The 19,980-nt window shown below is 41.8% G+C and overlaps 1 protein-coding gene across 1 annotated transcript in view; it reads right to left on the reverse strand.

Annotated features, from left to right (window-relative positions):
• Positions 1-17,482, reverse strand: part of ELL (elongation factor for RNA polymerase II) — a 30,247-nt gene extending 12,765 nt beyond the window's left edge. Inside the window, exons 1-6 of the mRNA XM_019472231.1 lie at positions 17,428-17,482; positions 12,204-12,325; positions 11,754-11,917; positions 8,549-8,802; positions 5,344-5,468; positions 1,836-1,932 (exon numbers count right to left, since the gene is read on the reverse strand). Coding sequence (XP_019327776.1) covers positions 1,836-1,932; positions 5,344-5,468; positions 8,549-8,802; positions 11,754-11,823 — 546 coding nt within the window. The 5' untranslated portion in view covers positions 11,824-11,917; positions 12,204-12,325; positions 17,428-17,482. The remainder of the gene's footprint in view (positions 1-1,835; positions 1,933-5,343; positions 5,469-8,548; positions 8,803-11,753; positions 11,918-12,203; positions 12,326-17,427) is intronic.
• Positions 17,483-19,980: the final 2,498 nt, after the last annotated feature.

Raw genomic sequence — 19,980 nt, forward strand, 5'->3', positions numbered from 1 at the left:
TTTGTGCGGGGGCCCCCAATTCCCCCCCCCCCCCCCCCCCCCCCAGTTATTATTTCTCTTTGCTAACTCCAGGGGTCTCAAGGACACTGCTCAGTGGCAGGAACCCTTTCCACCTGTCAAGGTAATTACGAAGAGGAGCTGCTCCTACTGCCACAGAGCTCAAGGGGCAAGGACAGCACGTCAAACCAGCTTTGCAACATCACTGACTGCCTTCCCAGCATAACACAAGCAGTGTCCATCTCCCAAAAGGAGGGGCCATTCGCTTTGGCTACAGGTTTCAGATCTAAGAACTGCCATCTTTTACTATCCTTTCTCTAAAGCCAACAAATACCAGCTTCACCAGCTTTACCTCTTTGGTTGTGAGGTGGTACATGCGTGCGATACCTGCTCTGCCATGCTTCCTTAGAATTACCAGACCAATCATCTTCTTCGCCTTCATTCCACCACTGAACTTTCCCAAAATATTTTGCATTCCAGACTACCAAATCCCAGTCCCCTGCTGGGACTGCAACCATTAGCAGGCATCCCTTCTCTAAATAGAAACTACAGCTATAGAGTATCAAAAAAAATGACTGCTTACAAGAAAAAGCAGTCTGCGGTTTGCTGTCTGACACAAGCCATGTTAGAAGCACTGCTGGAAACATTTATATTCCATGTTGCGTTGCCCCTGTTTCACTAGCCTTTTCTAGATCCAAGCCAATCAACCACCCAAAGTTTCAACTGGGTCATCTCAAGAGACCAGAAACATCCCCTACAGACCTTTGCATCTTTCAAAATATATACAGCCAGAAGCGAGATGATTTTTCAACCTACATTTTTTCAAAATCAGGTTAAGAAAAACACAAGACCAGCCTCTTAACAGCATTGTGTCTTTCCAAGCTAACTCGAACGAAGGGGATCATTCTTTATTCACCAGGAACATGCCCACAGCAGAGCAGGAGAGGATTTGGAATTAGTTACCTGGCAAACAAGTTGAACAGTTCTTGTTCTCAATAGAGAACTGCCTCCCTCTCACAGCCAGAAAGCACATAATTTCTTTACCTGCTAATATTCTTTGCCACTAATCCTCAGTGCGTCTGTCCAGACAAGTAGGCATTACACATTCCACTGGCAGGAGGAGAATAAATACTCAACTTGTCTGGGCTGACCCACAGCAGAGAAAGGAAGCTGGCATTTCACAATGCTCGCAAGAAATGCCTGTGCTAAGAGATATTAAGAGGAGTGGGGACAGACTCTGCTTAACACACAAGCAAGTGCAGCTCCTTCGCAGTTTATTATCATGGAAAAACAGCTAGAACGTGCTTTTCACAGCTCCATGCGCTGGCATCTCAACAAATCAAAGAGCAGACCAACCTGCCCCTGATCTGTCACGGCAATTAGGTTGCAAAAGGTCAAGGTTTTTAATAACTCAACCATGTTTGGGAACTACTTATTACTGCTTCGTTCCAGTCAATTATTAGTAATGAGTAAAACACAAGCTCATTCTCCCAGGAACTCCAAGAGGGATGTAGGCACTGTGAAAAAAATTTAGCCCTTAAAACTAAACCTAAGACACACTGTCAGAGATCCTCCCCATAGGCCATCACTGAACCACATCCAGAGGAGAAACAGATGCCGAGGAAACCCAGAATTAGACTAACTTAATAAAATAGAAAAAAAAAACCCAGCAACCTATTGACCTAAGAGCCTCCAGCAGCAGGTGATTACAGTGTGCAGACAGGCTGAACAGCTCAGCCTGGACCTATGTCCAGCCACCAACTCCATCAAGAGCAGACGGAGCCGATTGCTGGCTCTGCGCTAATCAGACCCAACACCCTTGGAGAGGGATCACCTACCTGAGGAGGAGAGCTGGAGTTCACGTTGTCTTTCGGTGGACTCAGGGAAGGCGCTTCTCCTTGAAAACCGCTACTGTTCTGCGGCTGACAGAGTTTCCTGAAAAACAGAATTTAGGGCTGTTCAAATCCCGTGCTTGACAAGCCAACAGATGGTATTTCAAATCTTCCTGCAGAGCAAAGAGCCTTTTTGTGGGCTCCAATTCTGACTGCTTGAAGATGCCATGAAAGTAGCTCGTTCAGGCACTTACAGTTTCGATCTCAGACAAAATCTAGGAAGAAACTACTACAGGAAAATATCAGTCAACAACATATGGTAATTGCTTATCTCTTTCTTGCCTTCCCATGATTTCTGTAATTCTCTGTGAATGGAGGTAAGACCTTGGACTGACACTGCCGGTGTTGTGGCAGGGAGGGAGGAGGCAGGCTGAGCTATCAGACACACAAGAGGATTCCCGACTGAGGACGGAACTTATTTTCCAACAGTTTTACCTCTTTTCTCTTGAACTGGTGACGTAAGTACTACAACAAATGAATTACAACCTTAGAAAAATAATCCATATACAGATTAGTAAAACCTGGCATTGAACTTTAAAGTGTATAGGATACATATATTCTTGCTACTGACTGAAATACAGCTCAATAAGCAAGACATTATTTAAAATCATTTCTGCTGAGTTTGCCTCCCCCAGTTAAAATTGACTTCACGAGAAAATTCAGAAAACAAGCACACTGAAAAGGGGCTGAAACTCAAGTTCAGATGTTGAGGAGTAAGTTCTCCCACTCATTAGCACCATTAAAGCAAGATTTTACAGGAACAGCAGTCCTCTTTCAGAAGCAAGCCCCACTGGGTCCAGGAAAAGCAGGATTATACAGGAACTGTTACGGTGTTATTGGTCCACTAGGATTTACATTCAGGGCTTCATAATAACACTTTTAAGTTGCATCATGCAAAATTGTGCTACTCTGGTCTGTATCTGCGGTATTCGACAAACAAGAGAAACCTCTTGTAGCAAAAAAGTACAATGCAAGTCATTCTAATCACGTAAGTGCGTTAATTCACATTCACGCTGGGTATCTCCACTCCCCACCACCCAAGGGGCTCTCCAGATCTCGGAGTAAAGTTTCATAGCGCACCAGCTTTGCCCTACTCCTCTGACACCAGCCAGATTGCCCGTGTATTAATCACCCAGGAAAAACTACTGTTGCATCAAGTTGCAGCTGTCAAGCTGGAAAAAAATTCAGGGTTAAAGGTTTTAATAAACTAGTTCTGCAGTCATTTTGTCACCAGCTGTACAGCCTAAATAACCAACGTCTAAATTCTTCCACAAGAGGCTATAATCAGCTTTAAAGCGCGCACATATTTTTCAAACATTGGGAAGATTATTTCAGAGATAGAGCCCATGACTTTTACAAGATTTTCTTTTAACCTGAGCTTGAACCTTCGGCCGTATTGCAGCAACATTTAGACGTCTGCAGTTTCACCGCCGTTCTGGCTTCAGTTGCTGCTTTGTTTAATTTTATTTAGAACAATCTCAACAGCCACGGATCAACTCAAGAAAAGTACTCAGAGACTGTGAAAACAGGAAGGGGAACAGTGATATTGCATAAACACCACAGTGAAAGTGGCTTTTTGGATGCCGTTTGACTAGACTGAGCAACCTTGTCACATCTCCTAACACATTAATTATGGATTTAAAAAAAAGTGAATGAAAGACAACTACTTTCAATTCAGCGGCTCTTGTAACGACGGAAAAACATTTCACTACAATGGCGAAAGAAGGATGGAAAACACAGACAACGAGAAAAAATGAGTTAGTCTAACAGGGGCACTGTTAGATACAGTTTTAATATTTGCAGATGTCCTAATTATTGCAGCCAATGAACCATCGAGTAGCAACCGGACCTGAAAACCGAGAGGACATTTAACAATTGGCTGGATCTAGGCAACCACGCAGACTACCACAGCCAGCTACGTAAAGTCCTACGTCTGGTGCCTGTGCCCTTTTTGTGAATGTTTTTCTACTGTCTTCAACCCTACATGTTTTTTCCATTCTGTAGCCTCATTACCTGCATTGGCTGAGCGGGTCTTTGTTTGTACAGTTGAATACATCCTTTCCAATGGCTATTTTTAGACCTTTGCATAACTGAATGCCACAATTCTAGAAAAAGCAGTAAACATTGCTTTCTACAGGGAGGAATTAACTTTTTTGAAAGCCATAAAGATTGCATGGCAGTTGTATTTTTCCATTTAATTATAATTCAGCATCAAGGCCATTTAAACGAGTTTGATTTTTCTTTAGCATGCCAAAGCACTTTAAGTGCAAGTTTCTGTTGGTTTAACAAAGTCTCATCTCCCAGCCAATTGTGCTTTCAAATCATGGAAACTGTTCAAACAGAGCATGCTCTACTTATTTTATTGCATTTTTGGTTAAGATTAAGTCTCAAAAACAAGTCAAGCAAAAATCTCTATCCGCATTACAAAATCTGTACCAAGTCAGTACAAACACACTGAAAACCCAGAGGGGCAAATATCAACACTCTGAGCAGAATTCTCCTTTAGAAACCCGAGAGATACGTTCTCTTTCCCTGCTGCCTGCCAGCCAAGAGCTTCCAAGCGTGGAGGCTTCACCTAAGGAAAAATATCTGCAGAGGAAAAAAATCCGTAGCAACCAATGAGACAAAGCTATTGTCTCAACTAACTCTGTTAAGGGCTATTTTCAGGTAGGAACATGAGAACAGGTATCCCTTGGACAGTGGGGATTACACTGTATGGGCAGCAGGACAACCGGCACGTGCTTTAGGGGACTTATCTCTATAGAACTGCCTCATGCTTTTTCACACATCCCTTACTTCAATCAAATCTTAATCTTGCAAGGGCGACCGGGATACTAACAGAATTTGCAACACAAGAAAAACACCCAAGTAAACAAACAGCCAAATAACGCTACAGAAATTAAGCGGCAAAGTCTCCAAAGCAAACAGCTCAAGAGGAATAGGGACACCCACAGGAACAGAACACAGAAGCGGCCGAGCAAGACAGCGAGGGGACGCGGCTGCACGGTAACGTCTCTCTCCCTGCCTTGAACAAACACGGCAGTCTGCACAGGAAGCCGTGTACAAGAAGATATGGAAAAAGGAAAGGAGAGTTTCAATGGAGAGTTGAGCTGGACACATTTGCCTTAATCCATTCGTCTCCGAGGATGTTAAACCACCATTAACTTTTAACTGTAACAGCTTTTGTTCCCCATCCAGATTTTTCCCCGTAGCTTTTAGCATAACGATTTCATGGCAACCTAGGACGATACGAAGAGTGCCTCCACTTTTATATTCAAGTTCAGTCAACTTCTACAGCTGCCTGGATGATAAACAGATTTACTTCAGGTTAAAATAAGTCAAACACTCAACTTACCATCGTTCTACTGACTTCAGTTACCCTGATTTATAGCAACTGACCTGGCCCAGTATTTTCAAGCTCCAGATGATATTACAGAGAAGATGGAATAATTACCGAACAAGTATCCTCTTCAACAACTGCTGATCTCCTTCAGAGTAGCCAGGCCAGTCCTTCTGCACTTCTTTGTATACACAATCTTTCAGTGTGAAAGTGCTGTCCTTGGCACTCAAATTTGCCACCTGAAACAAAAGTAATTTGCAAAAAACTGTTAGGGTTTAATTTTCTCACTTGTTCTAACAAAAGACATCTAAGATGTAGGCAAAAATCTCAGCAGACTTAGCAGCAGTTAGTAGTGTCAGAGAACAAGCAGAGACTTTATACTTCATTTCCTAATTATTTAGATTATTTAATCAAACTGTGCCTTTCCTTTTGCCTTGTCTTTGCAATAGTTTATTATGAGTTTCCAAAGCATATCCAATATACCGGGAAACAAGTGATACCTAAGCAGATTATTCAGCTTGGATAGTCTGGAACAGTACAACAGCAGTTTATGGAAATACCTGGAAATAAACACTAGTGGGAACAGGCAGTTCACTTATCACACTTGTCCAATAGCTAAAATGGTGCAGTTCATCAGCTGTTAGAGGAACTCTTGCGGCGATAGCTTAGTTAACAATTGCCAGAAGATAATTTCTCACTAACAAGCCAGTAAAACAGGCGACAGATAGCTTCTTTCTCAAGGAGCAGTGAAGAGAATGCCTTGCAGATACAATGCATTAGGGAGCTTGCAGATTACACCGTGCAGTTCAGTGCATTACGATCACCTGCTGGATTTCATGGAGGAGAACTTTTCCGAGGACTACTTCAGGGCACGAACAAAACCTGTGATTACCAGCTTATAACCCAGGGTTTTACAGTAAAGCATTGCACCTAAATCATGTGTTGCAGCTAGCTCAGTACACTTGCACGAGAAGGTTTGTGACATTTTATCCAATCCTATCGTGTGTAGTGTCCCCACAAAACTCCGCATGGTGCCTACATGGATCGGAAACACTGCTGGAACCAGCAGAATTGTATTAGAATGGAAACAACTTGTTAAGAGTTTTCCCGCTTTAATCAGTCTTTCCACAGCTTGACTGAAAAATTTAACTTCTTGCTGCTGGTTACACATCTGAAAAATACAATGTTAGTACAAACCAAAAAGCCCCAATTAAGTTTTCACAGATACTGTACTATCTTGCTGAACCCTTCTTTGGTGGATTGTAGAGCACTGCAAGTTTAGAAAGGAAACAAAGCCTTAAATTTGCTTTTATAAAAGGGATACGGAGGCAGAGATGCCAAATGCTATGCCCACGGCCAGGCTGATCAACTGGCAAAGCCAGCAACTGCATCCCAAATACGCTGCTTTAGCCGCTCAGTTTGACGACTGTATTACACTTGAAACTGGAAGACGGTTTTAGTCAGTCAGTGGAGATATTGTGCATCTGTTTAAGGATTGGCGTTCTCCATTGCTCGCTCCATTCAGGAGACGGCTGTGCTTATGAACTTCTATTATCCACGCAGCAGTAAGACAGCCTCAGAAAAGCAAGTGAAGGAGTAGAAAGTCTTGAGTTAACTGAAGATGCTGTTAATTCCTCTACTTTTGCTTTAGGGAGACTATGACCTAATATTAAAAATCTATGAATTTAAAAGCAATAATACAGCAAAGCTCTCCTGATAAGCAAAAAATAAAAGTCACAGTTATCAGTTTACATGATGAACACTTTTGTTTTTCCTTTCGGTTCTGTCAGCTTTCCAAAATCCTGAGCCAAAATACAAGAAGAATTTGAGCTGTGTTTTACATTTAGATATCCCAGTAAACATGCCCAAGAGACAAAAGCAAAGCCAGGTTCTTTTTCAAAAACTCTCTGAGAATCTCTCCCATTACTGCCTCTTTCTACAGCGGGAGACACACTGCTCGGCAAGGCTTGTAGCCCAGGCAGAACTACTCCTCAGATTTTCTCTGCACAGAGGCTGAGAGCTGCTACCTCCTTGTTTTGCTGGTGTGGGACTCCGCAAGCTCCACCCCAGGCCTCCCAAAAATAGAAACCTTGCAAAATGAGGCAAAAAGGCCAGCAGGAACAGAGAGTCCTATGAGAGATGCAAGAGTACAATGAAACCCACACCTAGACGTATTTAGACATGTAGCTTTAATGAAGCCTGTAATTTTTAGCTTATCTGTGTCTGCTTGTGGATGGGAGCCCTGGTAGCGCTGAAAGGAGATTAAGTTTACGAGCAATACATTTACAGCCCAACCAGGCTGACACTGTGGACGCTGCTGAACACGCCACTTGCCTGCTAGGGGTTTGTGAGAGCATCAATAAAAGGTGATTATCAAAACCAGTATTTCTAGTATTAAACCTATTTATAGCGTTCAAAAGGGTGCTCAAAAGAATTCTAGCACTGCTGGAAAATTAAGGGCTACAGGATTAAAATCTAGGGAAGGAGCAAGTTGTGCCAGCAATAACTCCATTTTCAATATGAACTGCCCTGTGCCCCTGGGCAAACTAACTCCTCACCGTCTCATTCTTTTCAGCTATGGAAAGGAGTAAAAAAAAAAAACCAACCTAATACAGAAGAGGGACAGCTGCAGCATTTAAATAAATATCCATGATGTGTTTTGTACTGAGAGAGCAATAAAGGTATTTACTGCATTTCCTAAAATGGCACCTTCAACATGACTCAAAGTGTTAAGAACTGATTTAGCTTGGAGACAGCTTTCACACTTGACATACAAATAATATGCTTTGCAAGAAGCTGCATGATCTTCACACCTAACCAGCTGCATTTCAAAGCAGGAAAGGCATGGGTCTGAACAATACAAAGAAGATGTAAAGCTTAGTGGAGAGGGATGTATTTTTTCCTCCGCATAGGAAATATTACATGTATCAATACAGAACATGTTCCTTTAAATCCACATTAATAAAAATACATAGAATAGATTTATAGGTTATAACAAATCCAACAGCTCTTAGATCCTCTGTAACATAATTCTCCCCACGACCAACCGAAAGTGTTCCTCTTAGGTGACTGATCTGTGAACCGAAATCATACAGCTTAGCTGCATACACCTAAACCGAGGCGTACACACGAGAGGCTTCTGCTATCTCTAGCAAAATAGTAACGTGAATTGCGAACTTCTGTCGGACACGGCCTTTAGAGAAACATTCAGCTGCAGCTTTGAGATACACAGGTTACGTTCAGACTAATACAGAAGGTACTACCGTTCTGAGAAGACATTTCCCTTTACCTAAATTGTTGCCTTCATCAGAGTACAAACCTGTTGCAGAAGGTTGTCCAGCAAATCCTTGTCCTGCTGAGAAAGTCCATCCTTCTGCAATCTGAGAATAAGTTCAGGTTTCTTATAAGGCTTTAGTGCCAGTAAGTGCACAACCCTATCTTTGAAGGGTCTCTGAGAAATCGCACTATTGCCTCTCTTTATTGCACTGGCAAGGTTGACTGGCGTTGGGCGCTTCCTGGAGGGAACAGCATCGGAAGCTCCTGGTGCAGGTTTACGCACCTGAACCTTTTTGCCTAAAATGAGATGAGAATAGTGAACTGCAGCAGTCACCTTGCAAAGGCCAGTGGTCTGTCAACATGTATATGGAGTTCATTACACCGTCTGAAGTGCCAGAAGATGACAATGAAGGACAAACACAACCAGCACACCCCATCCGTTCTGATATGCCGCTGGAACAAGTATCCCATGAGTTTTACGATTCATGACAAGCTTGTAACAAGTAAACAGCAACACCAAGCTCTGGAAACCTGAGTATTATTGGCCACAAGCTTACATAAAGCTCTCTTTGTTTGCCAGCTTTTCATTTATCCCAAGTGCATGTATCCCCATGGTTGATCTAACCATTTTTTTCCCCTCCAGAGAAGAAAATTCTGCATTATTATGTAGAAGAGTCGAAATATGGAGCGGAAAGACCAGAACTGGTCAACGAGCGGCTCCCTGCTGCTGATCTCAGCAAAACCGCTACTCCAGCAGATGTTTCTGCTTTTAGAACAATAGGAACTTTATGGGGCTGGGTCCACCTCCCTTCCCCCCCCGCCAAACACAGCCACATGAATGGGGTCTAACACCGATACATTAGCCTATTCATTAGTGTGCTGTCTATTCTAATAGAATAACTCCTTCTACATTGTAGTAATAACTGCTTCACCCTCCAGTTATTTATGCTTATGTGAGAACATAAATCTGTCTCAAAACTTCATCTCGAGCCCTCAGAGGCAGCTTCCTCAACTCCGTCCCAAATGTGGTTCTTGGTTTCTGACAGCATTGTACAAGAATTCATCTTCCCATTCCTATTGAAAAACAGCTTTAGCTAGAACCCTCACACAAGTCCCACATCACTTACTAAAACGCAAATCAAAGAATTTTACTATTTTGAATACCAAAACAGGTCACAAAGCCAGGTTCCTGCTACCAAAGGCAAAATCAGCAAATCGAAAAAGCAAATCTGTAGGTTCCAAGGTCTAAAACATGGAGATGGAATCAATAATCACTTCGGTTCAAGAAAGTGACCTTCACTAGGACAAACAACATCCAGCATTTACTGCAAGAATTTTGGAGGTTTATTTCAGCATGGCAATTCTCCACTGCTAGGAAGCAATGTTTTCAACTGAGCCATCTGAAGATACTGGTGATTGTCTGCAGTGTTTATTTTACTGAAATGTAGATTGCATAACTCAGTCCCCACTTCCTGGCTTTTTATTACGCACCACGCTGATGCAAGCAAGTACGACCCATCGTCGGCAGGGCTGAGTTAAGACGAGAGGAAGAAAAACAACAATTCACATGTTATACATCCCAAAATTCAGAGGTCAACTGGACTCCGTTTCCAGAAATGGGACAAGAGAAGATTCGTCAGCTTTCTAGAACTCCCTTAACTCTTGCCAGGTCACAAACAGCAAAAACACGTTGGGACATTTCCACTTAGGGCTGGAGCCAAAATGCACAATGATAGGAAAAGAAAAAACTAAATTAAGCCAGAACACAGAGTCTTTTAAAATATTTATACATGTGCATATATTTAGATGTATACACACACACACACATATTTAGCGTATATATAAGCACACATATCCCCCTACAGACATATCATCTATCTATTTACATATACATTCGTTCAAGTGTTAGTTCACATCTATGCTGTTCTGTTGATCTCCAATTTCAACATTTCATTTAAATTCTTCCACATCTGAGCTGCCTGGAATGACTCCACTGACGTTTAAGTGCTGAGCTCCATGTTCTCGTGGAAATGTGAGAGCCAGCCTTCTCCCTCCAGACTAGCCTGCGAGTGAATCAGCTGACGGGGCTGGCACACCAAATACGTGCATATCCCACAAGAGGACTGTCCTTGCCCAGGCTCTTCCTTCTTGGACCAGTACTTTCCTCCCGTCTTAAACACTGACATCTTATATATGCAGCACGTGCTCCACTCCACTGCTTTTTACATGGTCGTACCTCCATTTCAGAGCAGTAAACGTTTTAGCAAGAGTATTTTTAAATCAGAAGTTTTGCTCTATCTTTCCGGGAAGCAATTTGCTTTGAGAATCTTCTCCCTCACAAGCCTAACAACTTCATCCACTTACTGTAATGTTCTCAAATATAAGCTAAACAAAATAATCTTCTAGTCTACAGGAAATCAATGCATTTCCTTCCTGATTACTATCTTATTTCTCAGCTTTGAGCACTTGGCTGATAAAACAATGAGTCAGGGTCAGTTCTACATTTTGCAACTCACCATTCTCATCACAGACATCCTCTGAGAAGAGACTGGCTACAGATCACATGGGCTGCAGAAAAAACAGCTGGCTAAAAAAAAGCCAACCCCCTCTGCTTTCTGGTTAATATTTGTGCCCTAAATTTGTGACCAGACTGAGGTTAAGCAGAGATCTGAGCCCAAAGCTAGGTCTCTGCAGGCTCCTTCTGGAGCCCACTGATATTTGCCACAGTTTTATTTCCTCCCCTAAGATTCTCCTTTAATTGTCGCAATAAGATGGTTTCTTTAAGGCTGCAGTCAACAGCACTGCTTTAGTCTCTTTGTTTATTAACACAAGTGCTCTGCTATCTGCATCCTAGATGTTGCATGTTACGGTCTCAAGTGTAGGCACACACCAGATGTGTGACAACAGCGGTGGTACATTTTAGCTGACTTCGCTAGGAGCACAGACACTTCTGATGGATCAGCGGTATGCTCTCAGCATCATTGCATGACAAATATGAAATAATGCCAGAGAGTGATGTGACTGCACACGACAATCCTCGGGGGCCACACAAACACCACCACACACGTTCTAGGGTGAAGATGGAAGCCATAAAGAAGTCACAATACAAGGAGAGTAGCACCCTAATGAGACACCCATAAGGAACTACCAAATACTTGTTAAAGACTTTCATGGACAAGCAAAACAAGCGTCAGCATTTGACTTCAGAAGCTAGTGAAGACAGTCCCCCAAATCAAGTTGCTGCTTACCTACGTATCTCCCCCCAGGTTTAATGACTATAGCGCTCCGGCTGCGAGTCTCCTCCTCTGCCTGTGCCATGCTTTGCCTTGCCTTCTGGTAGGAATCATCAGTAGCACACACGGTGATTTTATCCTGTATGCTTCCAAGGCAATCCAAGTGGATATTGCCATTGCTGCAAGAGAAATGCAACGGAAAAGATACTCCCAACACTGCAAATGGGCACATCTCTGTCGCTGGTGAATAACTGAGCTTGCGTTATCTAAATAATAGGAGGGGACAGAAAGAAGCTGAGAGGTAAACAGATTCTTCTCTGAGTGCCTCCTTACCCAAGTATACACACACAAACAGATTAGAAAGACTCTAAAAAGAAAGAACACGTATTAAGTCTTGTTCAGGTTTGCTAGGGAAAAGGTTCTACAGAAGATATTAAAAAAAAGGCTAGATTTTCTTTTGCTCACCTAGATACATACTGCTGGATACAGTCAAAACTCCCTTGGGGGCTGTCCTTGCCAATATTTGAAAGATAAAACGTGAAAGTCCGCACTTCCGTAGGTCGATCAGGCCTTGGAATTGCAATGTGCTGTTTGGAAGGAGAAAAATATTGGTCATTTGGGTAGCCCACACTAACACAAAATTCAATTTTTCAGCAGTCACTATGCTTTTAGCCATTTTGCACTACAAGTAAAGCATATGGGTTACTGCATAGGAGACTACAAAGAGCGAGAAGCTACAAGAAGGATTCAAGTTAGCAAAACTATATGCACTGAAAAGATAAGGTAAGAGAGGTAGACAGATGTAAAGAACAGCTAAAGAGACGGCTATGACTGTAACAGAACAGAGATCCGAGCTGGCGGCTTGCTGCCTTTCGAAGCAGAGCCCGCAATAATCTTGTTCTAGTAATCTGACCCAATTCTATTGATTCAGGCTCAAAACAGACTTGCTACCACTGTTTATATTAAATTTAAAGCACTTTAGATTTGTTTCTTTAGAATTAGTGATCCAGCACTAAACATAGTACAAGCCAGGTCACTAGGTAGCATGCTTATTCTTTAAGAGATTATAATTCCATAACGAGATTTCATGGCTCACAGTAGAGTGTGACGCTCCTGCTAAATTAAATATTTAATCAAGCATTAAGTGTGCTCTGCAGACAACTCTACAGCGATCTGCATTGTTTTTCTCCCCCCAGCCATTCATTTTTCAAAAGGGAAACTGTTTCCCCTCTGCATTCAAGATCCAACATAAATCTCAGCATCTGAGCTCTACTATCACATCAATATTTGATAATTAAGATGGCTTCCAGAAAATGAGACAGAAGGAACATCAGCTTCAACCTATTTTAGGCTACACTCTACCACACAGATTTATATTTACCCAGATTGCCACATATATGCACAAAATATGTATGCCTAGCAAACCAACTCGTGGCATCCACGTATGACTGTGCTCCATAAAAGATTACTGCTGGTACAGAAGGGTTTCTAGGTGGTTTCCCTTTGACCTCAGACATCTACAGCAGCCTGGAAACCCGGTACATCTGTGCCACTTTGCTAAACCACAGGGATGTTCTCAGAACTGGCAAGAAACGCCTGTGTGACCTGCGCTGAGCTGAGCCAGTGCAGCATTTTCCATTTACTCTCCGTAAAGACCAGCTATCCTCCAGCCAGCCCTCAAAACAGGCTTCCCTTCTTTCGAAACGGCAAGCCAGGAAACCCAGACTCGAGTGACCCAGAAGGACAAGTTACCCCCTGCGCAGTGCCAGGATCTGGATCTAAAAATACTCGGAGCAGATTTGGTGGCGATCCGGGCACTGACGGGCAGCGCTAACCCTCCGGCAGCAGCAGCTGAGCTCCGTTATCTCCCCTGCCAAACGTGCGCCGCAGCCTTGAGCCCTTAATCTGTCCCAGCACCCTCTGCCCCCACCCATCCAGAACGAATAAAATTCTCTTCTGCTTTACGAGCGAGCTGAGAATATGCACAAAGTCAAAGTTATGTAAACAGCAGATTGTGGGTGTCTTACAGTTGGCACCGTTCACCCGCTCGTTAATTTGCTGGGAACGGGGCAAGAAGGTAAATGCAATGGGTCTGTTCAGCTTCTAGTGCCGTTCGTTGGGGGAGCGAGTTGTGCTGCACGTGACGGGTTTGTAAAATAAAACCTGGAGGATGTAACCAAATCATATGTTCACACACTAAAATAACTTGCTTCCAGCTCCTGATTCACCATTGTAAAAAACGGCTGCTCTGAGAGCCCCGACTTTGGCATTTTTGTAGAGTTTCTGCAGCTTCTTCAAAGGACGTAAAATGAGGCAGAAGCGAGAGTCACTTCAGCGTTAAATGTTGCTCGTTCCAGTACTGAAAAGTGTAGCACACGCAAACTGGCCGTTATCTAGGAATTATTTTTAGCTGAAACAGAAGGTTTCTCAAGCCACCAAATCAGCATGGTAACTGCTTTGAGGCAGCCCTAATTTTGGTGCCGAGTATTACACCAGTAACCATAGACACTTAAAAATAGTTCCGTACAGATGTTACTTCTGTTTTTTTCTTTCAAGTAATATTCATTTGTGTAAAGCTCATTCTGAATGGCAATTTCACCTTCCTCTGTTAATACCAGCACAAGTTCATCCCAAGAAACAGGGGAACGAACAGATGCTGCTCTTAAGGAATATCCAGATAGTCCCACTTTAGCATCTCAAAGCAGAGTAACACTCTGCTAATTACGACCTAGTTACTACTATCGAAATTCTGATTATTGCACAGATTATTGCACTGAAAGTAATTAACAAGACTAGCATTGCTATAAAGAAATGCATCCCAAGGCAAAGATCATTTACAGTCCGTGGTTTATAAAAACTCTCGTGAGATTCGATCCGGACCAGGATCCATACAGGAGGTTTCGTCCCCTGTCACTGAAACAGCTGTTTTATTTTGGGCTAGAACCACTGACATCCTCCTTTCAGCACCTGGCCGACAGAGTTGCCACCTTGCTGACCCCGTGTTTTATTCCTGGCCAATTCCCTTCTCTGGTTAATCAGAGTATTAAACATGGAAGTTGTTTCCTGCGTATTAGAAGCTGAGAGTATCCTTGACAGCATTCATTAGGCTAACACTGGGAATAGGTAAAAAAGACACGGACACAGTAATTTAAAAACCCCACAAATAATGAGATTCAACAGGTCTGGAGGCTTCTAGAGAATTAAATTAAGGAAGCAGCAGTTTGTTTTAAACTCTTATTTTATATCCTGCTTCCCCCAATCATCAAATATTTGTAAGTTTTACCTTCTTGCGAGAAGGGTATTTACACAGAAAAGTCACACTATTAAAATCTCCTATCACTGGACACTGCTTTAAATCACGCTCTGACATTTGTGCTACGTATAAAACCTACCACCCTCAAACGTTAATTGGAAATCTTCTCCATAGCAACATTTATTAGGAAGCAAATCAGGAAGCAACAAATCGGGGAATTAAGGTATAGTGGAAGAAAGTGTATTCCAAAAATAAACAGCTAAACAAATACGTTTTAATGTCATCATCTGAATACGAGAACTTGTTAAATTATCTTTTCAGTCCAGTTGATAGGAGGCTCACTAGAAAGTGTTTAAAGCCCTGCCATCAATTCCTTAAAGCAGGGCACAACCATGACATATACGAGCACTACACTTCAAAACAGATGGTTACGCAGCTGCCAGCTTCTTGTCATACCCAGTAAAAATAATAATAAAAGGACAAAGAGCTCTTTCTATCTGCCCCAATTGAACTGGATCTCGCTTTCTTCAAAGCTCTACCTTTGGCCTTTACTCGACAGTGCAATTAATTAAACAGCTGAAAACGAGGCAAGCAGAGGTCAGCTCTGTGCTGCCAACATCCTCCTTCCACCCGCAACGCCCCGGCGCTGCTCACACTGTGCAGGGCTCAACGCTTCGCTCTTTAAATGGCAACATCAGACGCAATCGTGCTGCTTCGTTCCTTTTCCATTCAGCCCGGACTGTCATTACAGGTGACTGGCAGCTCCTTCACCAAAAACTCTTCTCTGGAAGTTAAGGGCTCAAATACAATTAAGTGCATTAAATATTTATTTTTCTTTTTTATAAGGAACTGCATAATTTGAAAATATTTTTAATTATTATAAGGAACTGCATCATTTTAAAATAGGGGTTTTTTAAAATTATTATAAGGAACCGCATCATTTTAAAATGGGGTTGCTTTTTGTTAACCTGAAAACGCCCGGGGCCGTATCAGATCCATGTAAAACCCACTACAAGGAGAGCACAGCGGCTGAGGGCAGTGGAGCGTTTTAAGCTGTTCTGATTCATTTTGCTACATTTCGTTTGAGGAGGAAGATTAAGAGAAGAGGCATTTCTAGAACTTAAGCAGCTTTACAGGAAGAGTTAGGTGTAGATCCTCACAAGGTGTTCTACAAAGGGAAAAGAAAGCATTTGCAGTCTCTTTAGCTTCTTTATTACATGCAAAGCTGTTTGTTCATCTAATAACAACAAATCATGCACCCTTAGAAGTTTTCCTTGTCACTCGCTTCTAATTTTGCCAAACTTCAGTTGCAGATTTTTATCTAAGCTTTCATGCTGAGCTTTCTGGGAAGTTTAATTGTAAACAAAGTAAAAAACCTGGAAATTGCTCCTTTCTTTATTTCCCAGGACAAAAAGGTTTGTATTTTTCTTCTTAACTTACAATAACAATCATGTCTTTCCTGCTATGTTTTGTTAGAGTACTATGTACTATTATTGAGGCTAATATCACAAGGTAAAATATGGGCAAGGAGAAATGTGCTAGACTTTGATGCCTACTTAATGCAAGCCTTTTTGAAAGTTTTATTGTGCCACCCCAAAAAATTAAGAAGTTATTTACAACTGAGTTCAGACTCTTGAAAAACAAAAAAATTAAATTCCCCTTCCTTATGCAGAGCACCAAAGTTAAACACACACCTTTTTGTATCTAAAAGGTATATAAATGACATTTTTAAAGTTCACTGAAGAGTTGCATCACTTTACCAGAAACACTACCAATTAAATCTCAACATTGTCAGTAACTGGCATGACAGACGGTTTCAAGCATCTATAAATATCTTGGAGGAGTTCAGTCATCGGAACAGAAGTTAGAGAAATAAAACTCCTAAATATAAAAAAAAACTTTTGGTACTCACAGAAACTGCACAGTAGTTTAGACATGCATATTAAATAAAGCTTCGGTACATCCGTAGCAGCCTCCAAGCACTGCTACTGTAAATAATTGGTACCCATAAAGTCTTGCCCCAAGTTTACCAGGCTTGGCATGGCGTTTCCTCGGGACACGGGCGAGGTTTCCATGGATTGCTGCACCCACCACAGTACTGCCATCAGGGAACTTTCCGTTTCCTTGTTCTACCCAACAGCATGGCCTTATAAAACTAAATTTCACCACCGGCAACACTGGTGGTGCTGGTGCTATGGGTTTAGCAAGGTTAGAAAATAAAGAGGGGGGGGAAGTTTTTAGAGAGAGATAATCCGTGCAATCAATGAGCAAACACTCTTTCCTGGACCACATCGGAACTTCACATCTCTCACTTTCAGAAAGCAGAGCATCACTCTTTGAACTGGAATAGGACAGACATACAGAACAAATACCTTACTCAGATTAATCGTATAAGCCAGTAAAGAACTTTCCAAGGCAACCCACATACAAACTTACCCCTTGGCTTCCTTGAAACTGGATTACTGGTTTTGATGTCACAGCATCCTACAAAAACAAGTGGGGGGGAAAAAAAAAAGATTACCTTAGAGAAATTTAAAGCTCCAACATTCACTGCCAAAAAATACTCAGCTTGATTTTTCACCTATACTTTTTACTTCCTTTCTTCTTTTTTTTTTTTTTTTTTTAAAGGAAAAAGGTTCGGGGAAGTATACAGAATTCCAAGCAAGAAAATACAAAAACTCCTGAAACAGCGATTTGTACCTAGAAAAGGGATAACACTGTAACGTCACCAGTGATACCCTTACTTGAGAAAAAGAACAGCTCTGAGATGGCACCCAGATGGGCTACGCTTAGTTCCTTCCTGACCCCTAAACCACATTTCAAGCACAGAGTAGCTTAGCTGTGTATCTTCGGTGCTTACGTAAGTTTTGAGTTAAACAGTGGGTATTTGAGGGGAAAACGTATTACAGTTCTAGGTCTGAGCACACGCTAAGGAAGTTTTTTCCAGTAGAAAGCTGGCGATTCATTGGAAAAGCAAACTGCAACTTCATTGCAAAATACTGTTGTTACGTTGCCCATTTCAACAATAGGCCTCTTCCTCCATACTGATTTTCTTACATTTCAAGTAGTCATACCTCCTGCTAGCTCTAAAAAGGCCCTTAAATCTGCTCAAGGCAGAAACACCACTGAATTTCAGCCTTTTTGCACTGCGATTGCACTTTTCGCTTTGCTGCGATTTTACAAAGGTCACGAAGGCTTTGGAATTCAAACTCTTACCTGAAGTTTCAACTATAGAGAAAGAAATAACGTATGCAATCCAAGCCACACTAAGTTTTTCTTTCTTAAATTTCAAGAGAACTATGGCTTTATTGGTTTTATTTCCTAAATCACACGAAACATTCCAAGACACACTAAAAGACACCCTCCTGCAGAACAGGAGTTGTGCTCCACGGGGTGGAAAAACACGCTGCGTGTGGGATCCCATTGTGAAGCTTTCCAAAGGGACAGAAGAATTTACAAAGAAGTTGAAATGTCATTTAGGAGTGAACACGTTGCCACATATACGGGAGACATTTCAATGGGAAAAACGCCAAGAGTTTAGGAGAGAAAGTCCAAATGGTGCATTTGTATTGTCCTTTTTGTATCGCAGTTCTCGCATCTCCCAGCATTATAAAGATCACATCGACTTCCACAGGGTTACAGAAACAGACATTTACATTTCGCAGCAAAAGAGTTAACAGCTTGAAAGCCCATTAAGTTTATTATCTCTCATAAAACCTTTCCAAATGCTTTCAGCCCAGGAGTGAAGAATCTAAGCCACAATACACTGACACTAACCAAAAAAAAATTCACTAGCAAGAAAATATCCTTCTAGCGCAGATGAATAAGCTCATACCAAGACACAGTCTTCAGAGCCTTTTAAGAGCCCATCCAATATGATTGAACAGATCTGCATCATACCCTAGATTGTTACGAGATATTTATGACGCTGAGTAAAGCAAGAACGTGCTTGAAGCTGACAGCACTCACTGTGTTCTATAGCAAGTTTTATAGACCCAAAACAATCTTTATAAAGAAACAATAAACAACATCTTGCTCTTCGTACAGAGATCACCGAATTCCTCGAGTGCCACGACATTGCATACCACAGCACGCTGTTCATAGACAGACTGGCCAGCTTTTTGTTCACGGTGTCAGCATGTACTGTGCAATGTGTCCAGAAATTCATATGAACATACTTGAGCAAACAAGCATTTGAAGCATTAAAAAAATCTGGATTAAAAAAAAAATCTCAATGTGGATCTTGTATGGCTAATTACGGATTTGTGAAGTTCTGCAACTAATTCTGGAAAATTACTTAAGTGGAATAAAAAGGTAATATGAAGCACGTAAGTAGAGTAACGAGGCAGTAACAATACAAAAGTACTGTTACACAAATCAGGACAAGCTTTAATTACAGAACTTATAAATTCCCTAATCTACATACAAAATGGTTTGAAGTTAAATGTGTAATCGCAAACTTAAAAATGAGTGTTCGTGCGAGTGAAATGGCAAACTAGATTTCCTTGAACCCCTGAAATACAGTATTTCTACGCTCCTGAGTTGTCTGTGTCTAGGGGCTGCTGGGTTTTGTGATTTGCCCTGTAGGAATATCAGTGTTGTAACTCCTTGCCGCACTCCACAGAAGGGATCGTGGGGAAGAGCTGGATATTGGAGAGTCACTGCACTGTCCCCTTTCAGGGAGAGAAGGGGAAGGCTCTTGGCTTCTCAGCAAGACCACCCTGTACCTACACAGGCGTCGCTTCCCTTCTGCTGATGCCCAATTCCTTGGCTACAGGTCGTTTGAGAATGCTTATGGAAGAAAACACTCGCACACCCTAACCTAATGAAGGATATTAATTTAAGTACTTCTATGAGATGAAATTAAATTCCTGCATGGACACCTTCATCCAGAATACAAGCAGACAGATGAATTAAACTAAACCAAATTAAAACCATATTTCAATTTCTATCTTCAGTTCATTTGAATTAACTTTCCTGAATGTTCTT

The sequence above is a fragment of the Aptenodytes forsteri genome, unplaced genomic scaffold, assembly GCF_000699145.1.
Source record: "Aptenodytes forsteri isolate BGI_AS27 unplaced genomic scaffold, ASM69914v1 Scaffold147, whole genome shotgun sequence".
In the NCBI taxonomy this organism is placed as follows: domain Eukaryota; kingdom Metazoa; phylum Chordata; class Aves; order Sphenisciformes; family Spheniscidae; genus Aptenodytes; species Aptenodytes forsteri.